We start from the raw sequence: 17066 nt of genomic DNA, 5'->3' as shown, positions 1-17066 counted from the left end.
CTACGAGTAATGTGGAAACCCTCTATAGTTTCATTAACATATGACGGACCTGAATGGGGAATTTGCTTTTTTTCTTGATTGATTTGAAGAACATTTTACATAACATTTGGGATCACATTAATCCTGTGCTCTATGCTGAGTACTTACATCAGAGTTTCCATCTAAATCTCCGGGTGACGTGATTCATTCACTATGAGGTAGCAGAGTATCATGCACTCAGTCTAGCCTTTGTTCAGCATTATCCTTTTTAGAAGTGCACAAAACTGTGGCCGACCATGCTTTTAACCCCTTAACGTCAAATGACGGACATAGCCCATCATTGTACATCTCCCCCGCTTTGATGAGGGCTCCGGCGATGAGCCCGCATCAAAGTCGGGACATGTCAGCTGTTTTGAACAGCCGACATGTGTCCGCAATAGGCGCAGGTGGAATAGCGATCCACCTGTGCCTATTAACTAGTTAAACGCCGCTGTCAAACGCTGACAGCGGCATTTAACCGGCGCGTCCGGCCGCACAGCCGGAAATGCGCGCATCGCTGACCCCCGTCACGTGATTGGGGGTCAGCGACGCATTGGCATAACAACCAGAGGTCTCCTGTTGAAGCCGCATTGCTATGAGCGCCACCCGGTGTTCGGCGCTCATAGCAATGCAGTAATTCAGCTACATATAGGGGATGTGTTCATTGCCTATATGTAGCAGAGCCAATCAAGTATGGGATTCTTCTAGCCTCCAATGGAGGCTATTGAGCCATGCCAAAATTAAAAAAAAAATGTTTTAAAAAGTATGAAAAAAAATAAAATATAAAAGTTTAAATCATCCCATTTCGCCCCATTCAAAATAAAACAATAAAAAAAAATCACACATATACATATTAGGTATCGCCGTGTTCACAATAGCAGATCAATAAAAAAAGGATTAACCTGATCGCTAAACGGCATAGCGAGAAAAAAAATCAAAACGCCAGAAATACGGTTTTTTTTGGTTGCTGTGACATTACATTAAAATGCAATAATGGACGATAAAAAGAACGTATCTGCACAAAAGTGGTATCATTAAAAACGTCATCACAAAAAATAAGCCCTCACCCAACGCCAGATCACGAAAAATGGAGACACTACACGTCTCAGAAGATGTTTTTTTTAACAAACTTCTGAATTTTTTTTCACCACTTAGATAAAAGCGAACCTAGACATGTTTGGTGTCTATGAACTCGTAATGACCTGGAGAATCATAATGGCATGTCAATTTTAGCATTTGGCAAAAAAGCCAAGCAAAAAACAAGTGCACTTTTTTTGCAGTTTCACTGCACTTGGAATTTTTTTCCCGTTTTCGAGTATACAACATGGTAAAACCAATGGTGTCGTTCAAAAGTACAACTCGTCCCACAAAATACAAGCCCTCACATGGCCATATTGACGGAAAAATAAAAAAGTTATGGCTCTGGAAAGAAGGGGAGGGAAAAATGAAAATGCAAAACCAAAAATACCCCTGGTCGTTAAGTGGTTAAAAAGATGGACCCCGCTGGATCACAGGCCAAACTGTGTCCACAGTGACTCCATCTTCATTATAGGGAATCTTCCTCCAGGGGTTCTGTCTGAATCATATATTTCAAAGATATGCACAGAAACCCTGGAGTAAGCACTCAGCGCAAAGTGCAGGACAAATGTGAGCCGAGCCTTATTGTGAACTTTGGGAGGCAGAATGAACAAAACAGCAGCAGGTGAAGAATTGGTTTTATTTATTTTTTACACCATCTCTATTGTGGTATAAGCCATTAGGCGAATTTATTCTTTAGGTCGATGTGATTATAGCGATACCAGATTTATATCAGGTTTTTATTTTTGGCTGCTGTTACAAAATAAAAAATGGTTTTTATTACAAAAACTAGCCATCGCCATATTTTGAGAGCTAGAATTCTTCCATATTTCGACCCACGAGTTATACGAGGGCTTGTTTTTTGTGGGACGAGTTGACATGTATCAGTACCATTTTCGGTCACATGACATTTTTTGATTGCTTTCTATTCCGATTTTTGGGAGGCAGAATGAATAAAAACCAGCAATTCAAGAATTGTTTTTTTATGCCGTTGCACAGGTGTAAAATTGATAAGGTAGCTTTATTCTTCAGGTCAGTACAATTACAGTGATACTTCATTTATATCATATTTTTATGTTTTGGAGCTTTTACACAACAAAAACCATTTCACAGAAAAAATTAATTATTTTCACTTTATTCTGAAAGCTATAACTTTTATTTTTTCCACTGATGGAGCTTTATGGCTGATTGTTTTTTGTGGGACAAGACGACATTTTCAGTTCATTTTTATTTACATTCCTCTTTTTGATCCCGTTTTAGTTCACATTTTGTTATTAGGCATGATGAAAAAGCATCGTTTTGTTTACCTATTTTTAATCTTTTTTGCGGTGTTCTTTGAAGGGGTTAACTAGTGTGACAGTTTTATGGGGCAGGTCATTCCGGACGTGGCGATACCAAACATGTACTTCTGTGGGGTCTTTTTTTTTTTTACATAAAAGTAGAAATTTATTGGTACACTATACATATATATTTTTTTATCGTAATTTTCTGATTTTTTAAAAATATTTTTACAATTTGTTTTTTTACTTTGTCCCTCTTGGGACTTTCACTTCTACAGCTTTGATTGCTGTTATAAACCATTGCAATGCACTAGCATTCAATTGGCTTATAACTGTCAGTGCTGCACTGCCTCAAATTAGTTAGATCATGCACTGCTCATGATCTAATTAACTTGCTGGAGTCTGGTGACCCGGATGTCATCATGGCAACATCGGGTGACCATGGCATCGATCGGGCCCCCGTGATGACATCGCGGGGGTGCCGATCGGAGGGCAGAGGGGGCTCCCTCCCTCTGCCTGCCATTCAATTGCTGCAATTGATATTGATCGCATTTAAGGGGTTAAACTGTAAGAAGCGGTGCAGGCACCACTCGTGGCAGTGAGTGCCTGGTGTTAGTTGTGATATCAGATGATCACCCGGCAGCAATCAAGAACGCACCCATTATGTCATGTACTGGGTATGTCCAAGGTCGGAAAAGGGTTAAAGGTGCATTCCAATCTCCAAGATCCTCTCCCAATATGTAGTTTGTCCATGTGCAGGACATTGCAGTAGCTTAGGCATCTCTGAGAGATATCTAGCAAAGGTTTTCTTTCCTCTCCCTATCTAGAGCATGAGAATTCTCAGCCAAACTAAACGTGCATGTGAAGGTTAAATGCGATAGCTGTCTTACAAACCAAAATTACACCAGTTGAACGAAAAAGACATGGGTCAATCAAATTCCACCTTTCCAAAAGCTTTTTGATGTGTAATATAAGCTTCAGATAGGAGTCGTGTTAATACTGTTATTTTCATCTTTCTTCCTGAGGTCACTTTACCCCAAAACCTCAGTTTTTCACACTATTTTTCATAACTGGCTGTTTAATCATGAATATTTGATAAACCAAATTTTCTATCAGATCCAGTTGATTTAGGATTTAACACAATTTAAAGAGACTCTCACAACACAATTATTGTTCATGTATTATAATATTTGGTCATATGGACATCGGAGAACTCACTGTTTTTAACTATAGCATAGAGATGCGAATAATAGAAAACCCCCTTTTTTTTTTTAATCCACTACGTGGTTGCCCATTCATATTTGAGAGCTCAAATACTACATGATTTGGAGCAGACCTCACATTTCACAGGCAGCAGGAAATTTGCTGCAGGAGAAATATGTAGTCACCAGAACTTTCAGAAACGGGAGTGCTGAGCAGGGTTGCAATGTCAAATGATAACTGTACCTCTAAAGATTCTCTGTAAGAGCAGAAAGCATAGCGTTTTGTAGACAGCAAGAGAGTTCATGTGCATATCCCATTTATAGCAGCTACATTATAACTTTAGACATAAGGTATAAAAAGGATTTAGCAATATAAAGTAAATGGTGCTGTTCTACTGATCAAAATTGATATATTTGGTGAATCAATCCAATCTGTGGTTCTTGTTCAATCAAGATTTGAAGCTTTCGTTTAGTGATATTTCAGTGCACAAGGGCGAGACTGTGGGTAGGGTCTTCCCCTCCTGCTTCGGAAACTCTGCCTGCCTCTGGAGTTTCAATGACAAGTCATTGATTCCTACTGTTTGATTTCATGGCTGGTCTTCTGGTCTTCAATAAAATGTTGTGGTAGGTAGTGCATGTGCAAATTATATTTCGGCTCCATCATTCTTCATTAAGCAGATCTCAACCTGCGCATATGCCACATCCCAATGACAGCTGCAGCGTGAAGTTTCAAACAGGAGGCAGGTAACTGAAAAATCAGTGACTTGTCATCAAAACTCCAGAGACAGGAGAAGGGGCAAGAGAAGGAGAAGACCCTACCCACAGTCTCGCCCTTGTGCACTGAAATATCATTATATGAAAATTTCAAATGCGGATTAAACAAGAACCACAGATTGCACTGAGTCGCCCAAGATAAGAATTTAAGACATAAAAGCAAGCAGGACATAAAACCACTTACCCGCTTATCAATTTCTCCATGCTGCAGCTGAACAAAGCGGGCGCTGATAGCAGCTATATAACTTTGTTGATTGGAAAAGGCAACTCGCCCAGCTCCCTTAGGGTATTTTAGCTCAGGGTCTGTATCTATGCCAGCATAGCATACACCTCCATAAAGGCGATCCATAATCATAGCTAGCTCCACTATAAAAGAACGGAGAAATAGTAGATTTATAGTAATCATACTGTATGTGCATAGACTGAATATACATTTAGTATAAATTATATTATTAGAAAATATTATTCTGCTGCCTGCTAAAACACAATATACTGGGCCCTGAAAGCATCGTCTACTTCTCATTTCAGTTTGTTATACCCTTAACGTAAACAATGAAGATTTCCATTCACCGACGGCAATCTCTCCTGGCGATCACCACTGAGGCGCACAACTCATTACAGGAGACAACTCTGATAACTGTACTGTAAGGGCCCCCATACACAGACTAAATTCAGGTGAACTCTTCGATACTGATGGGTTCGGACAACAGTGTAATGTGGGCCGACTAAGGGTCAGGAGGGATTTTGATAGCGCATGTCTGATTTTGGACTGCTGATCTACTCTAGATAAACCACTGGCTGACTTGTTAGCCGATGGCTGTCTCAGAGAGGGCAGTAGTGCTGTACATAACCTCTATGATCGTCATGCAATGGGACAGATGTTCATTCTGCAGAAGTAGAGAAACTAGCATAATAAAATAAACCGAAAAATGTTAGCACTTTAATTCATGAAAGCATTTATTTTTTCAAAGCAGTGGTTTTCCTATTAAGTTTATATCTATGCAACAAGATCTGCATAAAACTGAAGATTAAAACTTTCACTTTACTTTAAAAACATACCAGCTCGCAGAGGTCGTGGGACACCGCCAACAAAGATAGTCTTCCGCGGATCGAGGGGCTGGGAGCCATCCATCACAAAGTCACTGTCACTAAGATTCCAGGGCCGGATCTGAACCTGGTAAACAATATAGCAATGTCTATATGAACAGTGTTGTGGCTGCAGTAATCAAGCTTTTACATGAATGCAGAATGTAGCCTGCTCAACCTGCTTGTCTAAAGAGCAATGTCATTTTCCTGGTATAAGAAAATGTAGCAGAATCTTCATGACTGCTTAAAGGGAATCTGACACCTGTGTAATCTGAGAGCACCAATATCTAGGGGAAAAGACCCAGATTCCAGTGATTAATCACTTACTAGGTTGTGCGTTACTGTTTCAATAAAATCAGTGTTTTACAGCAGGATATATCATTACAAGATTAGTTGCCTCAACTAGTCAACTTGTCTGTGTAACGCCATTCCCACCAATGATTAGTAGCTTTCTGTTAATGTACAGTGTACACATAAAACTGTGATGTGAACTAGGTTATACAAGAGTTAGCATTCTGAGCACTGCTAGACCTGTAGCAAAGAAAACTATGATTATATCAACAGCATGTAGACCAGCAAGTGACACATGGCTGGAATCAAGGTCTCAGCTACAACATCATGCTGCTCTCAGATTACATAGAACAGACGCTCTTTAACCCTTTACTGCCATTGGACTGGATAGTACATCCAATGGCAGAACTCCGCTTTGATGAGGGCTCCGGTGGTGAGCCCGCATCAAAGCCTGGACATGTCAGATGTTTCGAACAGCTGATATGTGCCCGCAATAGCAGAGGGTGGAATCACGATCCATCCGCACCTATTAACTAGTTAAATGCCGCTGTCAAACTAACAGTGGCATTTAACAAGTGCTCCAGGCCATCTGGCTAGAAATGCGCTCACCGCTGACCCCCGTCACGTGACCGGGGGTCATCGGTTCGTCGGCATAACAACCAGGTCTCCTGGTGACCTCTATAGCTGTTGATGCCGGATTGCTATGAGCACCACCCTGTGGTCGACGCGCTCATAGCAATGCTGTAATTCTGCTACATAGAGGCGATCTGAGCATCGCCTCTATGTAGCAGAGCCGATCAAGTTGTGGCAGCTTCTAATCTCCCATGGAGGCTATTGAAGTATGCCAAAACTTAAAGAAAAATAGTTTTAAAAATATTTAAAAAATTAAATAAAATATACAAGTTTAAATCACCCTCCTTTTGCCCCATTCAAAATAAAACGATAAAAAAAAAAATTCACACATACACATATTAGGTATCGCTGCATTCAGAATCGCCCAATCAATAAAAAAAGGATTAACCCGATTGCTAAACGGCGTAGCAAGAAAAAAATCAAAACGCCAGAATTGCGTTTTTTGGTCACCATGACATTGCATTAAAATGCAATAACGGGCGATCAAAAGATCGTATCTGCACAAAAGTGGTATCATCAAAAACGTTAGCTCGGCACGCAAAAAATAAGCCCTTATCAATCCCGAGAACACAAAAAATGGAGACGCTACGGGTCTCAGAAATGGCGCAATTTTTTTTAGTAAAGTTTGGAATTTTTTTTTCACCACTTAGATAAAAAAGAACCTAGACATGTTTGGTGTCTAGGAACTCGTAATCACCTGGAGAATCATAATGGCAGGTCAGTTTTAGCATTTAGTGAACTTAGCAAAAAATCCAAACAAAAAACAAGTGTGAGATTGCACTTTTTTTGCAATTTCACCGCACTTGGAATTTTTTTTACCCGTTCTCTAGTACAAGACATGGTAAAACCAATGGTGTTGTTCAAAAGTACAACTCGTCCTGCAAAAAACAAGCCCTCACATGGCCATATTGACCAAAAAATAAAAAAGTTATGGCACTTGAAAGAAGGGGAGCGAAAAACGAAAGCCGAAAAAAGCTCCAGTCATGAAGGGGTTAAAGTTTAGGTCTACTTTGAAATTATTTTGTGAAAACAATTTTTTTTTTTTTGTTTTATTTCTCTTTTATTAACAGGTTTCTTCAGTGCAGGATGCTTTTTCCACTACTCCAACATAAACATGACTGAGGCAGGCTTCTAGTATGTGTCACATTGAAATTCTGTGTATTCAGATTGCTACGTACATGCAGAAATGTGATGAGAAGTCAATGAATGTTAATACACCACTCAGAGCAAGGACGGAATGAATATCGAAAACAAGCCAACATTTTACTCTTTCATAGTGCGTCTATTGCCCAATGGTCACTTTGAATGCTCGATTTACACGGCTATCAGTTTTATGCAATAGTAAACCATAAGCTTTTAATTGTATACAACGCTTTTAGGTCTGAAGTATAGCATGCTAAATACGCTTGTAATTCAGCAATTACAGATGAAACGACAGTAGATCCAACCATCTTCTCCACTTTCAGACAGAACCATCTTTTTATATATACCTGCTACACAGCAGGAGCTTACGATTAATGTGCTATTCATGAGACCAGAGTATTGGCAGCACTTTGATGACTGGCCTCATTCTGAAATTAAGAAGAACTTATAAAGCGCACTTGAAGCTGTCAAGTAATGCACAAGGCAGGACGTTCCACCCAGTGAAAGCTTTCAAGTCTCTATGTAAACACTGGAGGTGCTTCAATGGAGATTTCTTTTGCAAGCTTAGCCATTAGGTGATACTTGTACTTCAACTTACCTTGCATGAATAACTACAAAGGGAATTGATGACATCTTATATAATGAATACTCACAGGTTTGTCTTTAATGGTAGGGCTTGACACACACAGGTAGAGCTTACTATCCTCTTCAATGCAAGCATCAATCAGAGCCTGCACAGAACTTTCGTCTTGAAACAGCAAGAATGCATAGCCTGGGTTATAAAAGAGAAGACTTTAAGGAACCAGAAAAAGAACCAGATTATAACACTGTTCATATGCTAAATGGAACCTTTTACCTGGTCAGATTTCTGTAAGGCCTCATTCATGTGCCCAATTATAGATAGCTATAATGTAATCATTTGTAAGATACCTTAATGTTTCCTTAAAATATATACTGTATTGTGCAAGTTATGAACAGTAGTCAGTGAACAATAGAAATGTGAGTTTCCTTTCTGCTTGTGAACGAAAACAAACCCATAAGACTATACATAATTTTTGGATAGTTAAGAGTGGAAATTAACTGGTTGCCAACTGAAATACCTTTTGGTGGGAAGTAAGATTTGCTCTCAGCCTTATGTGGCCAATCCACAATCAGAGGACCGAACCGACGAAAACTAGCAGTGATTTCATCTGAAAGAAGTATACAAAGGTAGATTAGTGCAGTAAAGCTGGAGTCACACATAGTGACTTACCAGCGATCCCGACAACGATATCAACGTGTCAGGATCGCTGGTAAGTCGCTATGTGATTGCTGGTGAGCTGTCAAACGGACAGCTTCACCAGCGATCAGCACAGCGATGCCGAGCGCGCGTCGTCGCTGTGTTCGTTAGCGCTGATGCCATATCCCTGTAAAAAAATAGAATTAAAATAAAAAATATTGTTATTCTCACCTTCCGACGTCCCGCGCAGCCGTCCTGCCTCTCTCCACGCTCCGGTCCCAGTAATCCTTTGCGAGAATGACCGCGAGAATGTCACGGTCTCGCGGCAGCGCGACGTCTCGCGGTCATTCGTGCAAAGGATCACTGGGACCGGGAGCGTGGAGAGAGGCGGGATGGCTGTGCGGGACGTCGGAAGGTGAGAATAACAATTTTTTTTTTATTTATTATTATTTTTTACAGCTGATCGCTGGTCTCCCGCCTGTCACACGCAGCGATGCGTGCTGGCCAGCGGGAGACCAGCGACGAAAAATATGTCCAGAGGCTTCTTGCAGCGATCAGCGATACCGGCAGGGGGGCCGGTCGCTGATCGCTGTCACACACAGTGATCTCGCTGGTGAGATCGCTGTTGTGTCACAAAAGTTGTCACTCAGCAGCGATCTCGCTAGCGAGATTGCTATGTGTGACTCCCGCTTAAGAGTATTGTTCAGCAGCGCTTCTTCCTAGGACTGCAGGTCACATATGTCCAACACTAATCACCTGAACAGCAATCATGACATTAAGTATGTATGCATTAATATGTGTGTGCGTAATAATACATTACATACCCTAATGAAAAGAATATAAATAAACGTACTGTTAGGATAAAATCAGGGGGGAGACTAGGTGCATTTGGGCACAAAATGGCAAACAACAGGATTGTGCAATTAGCTAGTTAGAATACACAGAGCAGGGGCATCACCCCTTATTCATACTTATGACTATTTTGGGTAGACCCAAGACTTCCCCCAAATCACACAAGTATCTATATTATCATGCACTAGTGAATATCGAGGACCAGTCAAGCTGATAACATGATTGGGTTGTACTCATGGGAAGTCCAGCTCTGCCACACCTGTATACATATTTCATTTTTTAAAGCCTTGGTGTCTCAAAACACCCATCTTAAATGCTATACGAATACTAAAAAATGCAATACTAAAAGGCCCTCTACTATTCCCTATACAGTATATCTAAATGTCTGTGTCTTTACTCACCTTCATCGATATCAGGAGGCAAACCCCCAACAAACACTTTACGGGAATAGCGCTCCACTCTTTCACCGTTCTGATGGGGAAAGCAATGAGGAGACCCCAAGCCACTGTGGAGGGTTTGATCACTTCGACCGTCATCCAAAAAGCCATCTTCCATTGGAAAGAGAGAGGACTGTCCTGATGAACGAACAATACAATATATTCAGTATCCCTCATTACTGAAAAAAATGTGGATCCTGGCAACGTGCCCCAAAGTCCTTATCCGCCGCATGTGGTCAGCCAAACAGGAGAGCGTGACAGACAAACCACACTGCTGCTGTAAAGATTATTCTTGGTCTACCCTATGCACATACCTCAAACCAAGAGTATCAATTCAACCAGAAAATTACAAATCAAGTAGAGAAAAGATTAATAATATAGAAGAATATCAAAATTAATACACTTATGAAAAGTAGTGAACCTTCCTCGAAGACACTCTAGGAAGAGGCTACATCAGGCCGAAATTGTTCATCTATTGTCCTAACACAAGAATGCCTACTTTCACTGCTCCCCCTCAACTACAATTTACATGTGAAGAGATTATTAAGTCAATTCAGAAATCTCTTCAGAAGACGATGGTCTGGTATTAAGCGCTGAAGTCTGTTGTATGCGTTAACGTTTCAGGCTGAAGTCAGACTAAAGACATGATTAGTTTCAAGAATGTGAGACTGCTGTCAGTTTGGACACAGACCATGAAAAGGTCCAGAGATTATTCCCCTCTACCTAAGCGGTTATTAAAAGCAGCCAAGACATGAATAATAATAATAATAATATAGTCTTTTCTTCCTTTACTGGGTGTTTTACTGTGTATACTGTAGATTTCTTCCACACCAACACTTGGGAATGCCTAGAACATGCCCAATGTGGGACCTGTCATCATCATACCTCTCCAAGTAAAAAAAATAAATAAATAAGTACAGCAGACAATAAAAAAAGGTTCCTCACGTTTTTAGTTCTATTTTCATTTGCTCACGGCTTTGTTGTCAGTGACTGTTCTCAGCTCAGATGTGGAAACAACTGCATCCAGTCTAAGTAATGATTTGTCAGCTATCTGCCTGGACTCGAGACCGAAACAACTTAGAAAAATTGGAGCAAAAAATCCATACAGAGAAACAACATATGCTCTTAATTTTACTTTTATTAGTACAAAAGGATATATGTTAAAAAGACATTATTACAATATATTAAACTCAGACAGACATGTAAGACATAGATCAGAATGCACCCAATTGGAAAAAGTGCGCTACCAAACACAGATGTTCAGCACAGGAATTAGGCAAAAGTCCTCCACAGAGGCCCCATATGTGACTCCATACATCATTAAAGGTAACCCCATTATATAATAATCTAGGTGGAGTTGTGAGCTATCCATAGGGGCCAAAAATCCCCATCTCCAAAACATAGTACCCAAATGTACCGATCCAAACAGTCATCAAAAATATACTGTAAAGCTACAGCCAAAAAAAGATATCAGTGACACAAGTAAATGGGTATGGAGAGGGGGAGGGGGTATCTTTAGCCATTACCCGTGCCCCTACGCGTGTTTCGCAAACAGCTTCCTCGGGGGGTCCCTGTGTGTCTTTTTAACATATATCCTTTTGTACTAATAAAAGTAAAATTAAGAGCATATGTTGTTTCTCTGTATGGATTTTTTGCTCCAATTTTTCTAAGTTGTTTCAGTTATTCAGGAGCTCCATTGGGAACTATTCCCTTCCTGGAACTATACCAGGGGTTGTTGTGCCACAAAAATATGTATTCTGAACTTGGGATCAAGTTATCTATTGGACTCTTGAGACTGTTGTGGAGAGCCGAACCAACAGGCCGAACTTTAATTATGATTATTGCATATTAATTTTTACCACTTAATATTGAGCAGAATAAAAGTTGTTAAATAGAGATAATACTACTTACTATAGGGCTTATGGCAACCTGTATTCTTGCATGTAGCAGCGAATCAAAACCAAATATTTTACTACTTTTTAGAACATTTTTAAAAAACAGCAAATCATACTGTTCCTGCTATTCAGCCCTTATTTACCCACTTTTTGGGGGGATATTAAGCCCTTGCACCTTGATCAACAGCTCCCCCACACACAGCATCATGACCACACAGCTCCCCTCACATAGTATGCAGAACTCCCACAGCCCACCACACATAGTATGCTAGGCGCACACAGAACGCTCCCACACATACTGCATGATGCCTTATAGCCCCACTCCAACAGGGTACTATGCCTTCTGTAAAGGGAAGTGCCCCAAGTTGGACATACATACATTCATAAAGTATTCTGCTATATTTGGTCAAACATTTAATTAATTTCCCCTAATGTGATGGCTGGAGCTGCTTCTCTTTGATGCGGCATGTGATGTTAGGTGATATGTTGCTGTTCGCAACCGCTTTTCCAGGTTTCGTCAGTCTGGAATGTAGCTGACTCTTTATGATAAGGTTTTAAAGAACTGGCAGCAGTAAGTTGTCCTGAACACAGATCCATATCACACTGAATGTCTCCTCACAATGCGAAAATTCATCACTGCTGACGTATGATAGAAATCATGAAGTGGGAGGTCTGGAGTATATAAATCACATAGGATACACTGAGAATGCTGTATATACATCACATAGGAGACAGTGCAGCTGGAGCAAATCCATCATATAGCAGACAGTGGAGCAGGAGCATATACAGTCATTGCCGAAACTATTGGCACCCTTGAAACTGTTTCAGAAAATTAGGTATTTCTCCCAGAAAATTATTGCAATTACACATGTTTTGCTATACACATGTATATTTCCTTTGTGTGTATTGGAACAACACAAAAAAAGAGGAAAAAAGGCAAGATTGCACATAAGTTCACACTAAATCCCAAAGAAGAGTGGAATAAATATGTTGGCACCTTTCCAAAAATGTGGGTAAACAACATTGTTTCAAGCAGATGATGAATGTCTCACGGTGCAGAGGCGAGTTCATCGCAGTTCAAATTTACCGTTGTGAAATTCTCCAGGTGAACTGGCCTCTGCACCGTGAGACTTTCTCACTGTGCTAGTGGGAATCTCACCGAGGGCACCGCGGTTCATTTGCAGGTGGGGAACGCAGCATCAGTGACCTGCAGTAACCTTAATGACGTCACCGCTAGTCACTGAGCCTGCGCTCGTAGCAGCTCAGTCATCAGTGGTTCTCAGCCTGGACGGTCGGATCTTGGCACCATCCGGGTTGAAACCGTTTTATCCCCCAGACTTGGATTACGGCGTGGGACAGAACGTCGTACAGGTGAGGGATATTGTTTTTTATCTTTGCTTTATTACAGGAGACCAGGGATTCAGTAGAATTAGGCGTTGGGCGAGTATAAAGGTGTCTGTTATTTTTAAATAAAAATGAGAAAGTGTGTTTTGTTTTATTTCACATAAAAGACTTTATTCTGGCTCTATGTTTATTTACCATATAACTATAGGATTAGTAATGGATATGCATCTCATAGATGCCCCTCTATTACTTATCCGTGGGCTTGATGTCACCGGACAATACAAAAGGTGACATTAACCCCACTTGCTGCCGCTACAGGGCAAGTGGGAAAAGCAGTGCAAAGCGCCAGAATTGGCGCATCTAATAGAGGCGTCTTTTCTGAGCAGCTCCAAGCTGCTATTTTTAAGCTAGGTGGGGCAACATTCATTGCCCCTTTCCAGTCTGAGAACATCATCCCCCAGCTGTCTGCTTTATCAAGGCTGGTTGCCAAAAATGAGGGGGACCCCACAATGTTTTTTTTAATTCATTTATTTCAATAATTAAAAAATACGGCGGACCCCTCTATTCTTGGTAACCAGCCTTGCTAACGCTGACAATTGAGGGTTGCAGCCCCAGCTGTGTTTTGCCTGACTGGTTAACAAAAATAGAGGGGAACCCACGTGTTTTTTTATTATTATTTATTTGCAGCGCAGGAGCTGGCAGATTACCGTAATACTCCCATGAACCGCTCCTGCTCTCACTGTTATTAGCGGCAGTAGTCGTCCCATCAGCTGACACCAGTGACCGGAGGTGAACTTTATACCTTCGATCACAGCTGCGGGCTCACGCTATCTTTTGACAGCGTGGGAACCACGGCTCTCTGACTGGTGTGGATGATTTCACCGTTGATCAGAAGCATTGTTTGCCGCAATGTAATGCACATGACAGCACGACAAACAACCGGTGTTCGAGCAGCTGAACTTGAACAGTAACATGGATTTCATGGTGAAGTCAGTTTCGGTGTACGTACCCGAAGAGTAGGTGTTCGGTGCGGTCGCCAAACTTTACTATTTGGGTTCACCCATCTCTATACGTGAGTAAGCCAAAATCTTTCTGTGAAAGCATCTTTTGGACACATGAGAGTAAGATTGTGCTTTACGAATAGCTCTTTCTACTGTTTACAGAAAACGGAATGAGGCCTACAAAAAAAAGAACAGTACCTACAGTCAAATATGTGTGGTGGAGGTTCAAAGATGTTTAGGGATTGTTTTGCGGCCTCTGGCACAGGGTGTCTTGACCATGTGCAAGGCATCATGAAATCTGAAGATTACCAAAGGATTTTGGATAGCAATGTAGTGCCGAGTGTCAGAAAGCTGGGTTTGTGTCCTAGGTCATGGGTCTTCCAGCAGGATAATGACCCCAAACATAAAGCACTTCAAGAAACACCCACAAATGAATGGCAAAGAAGTGACAAGTTCTGAAGTGGATAGCAATGAGTCTGTATCTAAATCCATTGAACACATGTAAGATATCTTAAAATTGCCATTGGGAGAAAGCACTCTTCAAATATGAGAGACCTGGAACAGTTTGCATAAGAGTGGTCCAAACTTCCAGTTGAGAGGTGTAAGAAGCTTGTTGATGGTTATAGGAAGTGATTGTTTGCAGATATTTATTCCAAAGGGTGTGCAACCAAATATTAAGTTGAGGATGCCAACAATTTGTCTGGACCATTTTTGGGCTTTAGTTTGAAATTATGTCCACTTTGCCTTTCTTCTATCTTTTTTTTGCTTTGTTTCAATACACACAAAGGAAATAAACATGTGTATAACAAAACATGCATAACTGACGCTGAGGCAGGAGCAGATACTTCACAGGAGATGCTGAGGCAGGAGTAGATACATCACAGTGGACATGGGAGCTGCCGCTCCTCTCTTTATCTCTGGGACAGGAGCGCATTATGCATTAATGCTGCCCACAATGTCCTCATGCTGACACTTGCCAGTGTCTGGAAGTAATCCTTCATTGCATGCACCACTGTTATGAGTAGTGAATGCTGCATGCGTGTACCAGCAGTGTAAGAAGGTATTAAAAAGGGACCACAGCCGGCAAAACACAATTGCCAGTCCGAGCACTGCAATCCCGAGGAATTTGCTCAGAGCCAGAGAAAAGGTAATTGCGGGTCGTACACAGCCTATGCATCAGAGGTTCCCCACCCCCAATTTAATAAATGCACGTATGGTTTTGCTGCCACATCCTTTCCTCTCCACATGGAAAACACTTGCAGATTTGACCAAGCATGCACATGTATAAGGGAGTAGGAAGTCATTGCAATCAGTGAGACAAGTGTTTGAACTTTGAAGACTGTATAAGGCTAGGTTCACATTTGCGAATGGCCAAACTGCAGAGGGCTGCGGACTTCCTCCGTGAAGCTCCGCCCTCTGCCTCACCTCCTCCGGTCAGCTCCGCCTACGTCTGCATGCGGCCTGCGTACCTATCTTTAACACTGGGTACGCAGGTCGTGCGGATGTCCCGCATGCGTCGCTTTGACGATCCGCATGGCCTGCATACCCAGTGTTAAAGATAGGTACGCAGGCCGCATGCAGACGTAGGCAGAGCTGACCGGAGGAGGTGCGGCAGTGGGCGGAGCTTCACAGAGGAAGCACACAGCCCTCCGCAGCTCGGCCATCCGCAAATGTGAACCTAGCCTTATTCAGTTTACCTGCAAAGCGTGTGCACAGCATTTTATACTTCTATGTCCTTACGACTTGGCACCATAGGTAAAATAGCATCTTGCCTTTTGTCTTCATTTCTATACAGCCAGCAGTAAAGTGTACTCAGCTTTGTGAATATCACCATGACAATTCAATTTTAATCAAGATTTTATTATTTAAACTCCCAGTTTATCCCCACTGGGCATTTTATATTGTAGAACTAAATAAATGAAACTGTATGGAGTAATTCTAAAAGTGTATGTCAAAGGTTTGGACATCCTGATGATTCTGTGTGTTTGAGTCTACATAAAATTGCTAGGTGTATGGTAAAATCCCATGTTTCAGGTGCCTGGCAATCATTATGATTATAGGCAACGATGATCCTCTGCTACAGAGTGGAGCAAAAAAAAAGGAAGTATGTAGTACAAAGCTGAACTAGTAAGGGGGTCTGTACACGTTATTGGACTTGAGGATTCAGGAACAGAATCATATTTGCAGTTTTGCATGTGGCATGCATTAAATGGTGGCTAACATGTATTTTGACATAAAAACATGTTAACAGTTGTATTTTTAGGCTCCCTGTCAGCAAAGTAGCAATATCATCTCTCCAGTAGGCAGTACTTAACAAATGAAATGTTAGTATAGTAATCTGGAGCTGATCACTGACATTATAAACATTGTTAGAAGATTGAAAAGTAGAAATATTACCTCTCCTCCGCCCGTATGTCCTTGCTGCATGTCAGAGAAAGAAAAGAACCTTTCAGAAAATGTTATCAAGATTAGAAAATCTAATTACATCCTCTGTACTGAAATGGCTGCTTAGCAAATATCTATTGAGAAATCTAGACTTGTGGTCACTGTTTCATAATGACACAAAATGAAAACTACTGACGAACCTCGAAAAAAGTACAATTTAATAAAAAAAAAAAAAAAAATATATAGAGATCCCCAAATACCCTTCGTCACTCACTATGGAATGAATGGTGTTAAAAACTAAGCTTACAAGGGAATTTTTCATCAGAAAATAACAAAAAAAAATTGAAACAGTGGGTTAATTTCTGTTAATGTTTTTCTATTATTTTTTACATCACGCTCTGTAATGATATATACAGAATATGTACTAAA

At 41.0% G+C, this 17066-nt stretch overlaps 1 protein-coding gene across 2 annotated transcripts in view; it reads right to left on the bottom strand.

Annotated features, from left to right (window-relative positions):
• CPEB4 (cytoplasmic polyadenylation element binding protein 4) overlaps positions 1 to 17066 on the bottom strand; it is a 93188-nt gene that overhangs the window by 8163 nt on the left and 67959 nt on the right. The window contains exons 3-8 of one of the 2 annotated variants that reach the window (XM_073575237.1): positions 16650 to 16673; positions 9977 to 10150; positions 8605 to 8694; positions 8158 to 8276; positions 5411 to 5525; positions 4536 to 4717 (exon numbers count right to left, since the gene is read on the bottom strand). In XM_073575237.1, the coding sequence (XP_073431338.1) occupies positions 4536 to 4717; positions 5411 to 5525; positions 8158 to 8276; positions 8605 to 8694; positions 9977 to 10150; positions 16650 to 16673 (704 nt within the window). The remainder of the gene's footprint in view (positions 1 to 4535; positions 4718 to 5410; positions 5526 to 8157; positions 8277 to 8604; positions 8695 to 9976; positions 10151 to 16649; positions 16674 to 17066) is intronic. The other variant, XM_073575238.1, reaches the window with a different exon arrangement.

This window comes from Dendrobates tinctorius, unplaced genomic scaffold (assembly GCF_039654945.1).
Source record: "Dendrobates tinctorius isolate UK_male_01 unplaced genomic scaffold, ASM3965494v1 ptg000043l, whole genome shotgun sequence".
NCBI lineage: Eukaryota > Metazoa > Chordata > Amphibia > Anura > Dendrobatidae > Dendrobates > Dendrobates tinctorius.
The sequence above is the reverse complement of the archived record's forward strand: the minus strand, read 5'-3'. Positions and strand labels throughout refer to the sequence as shown.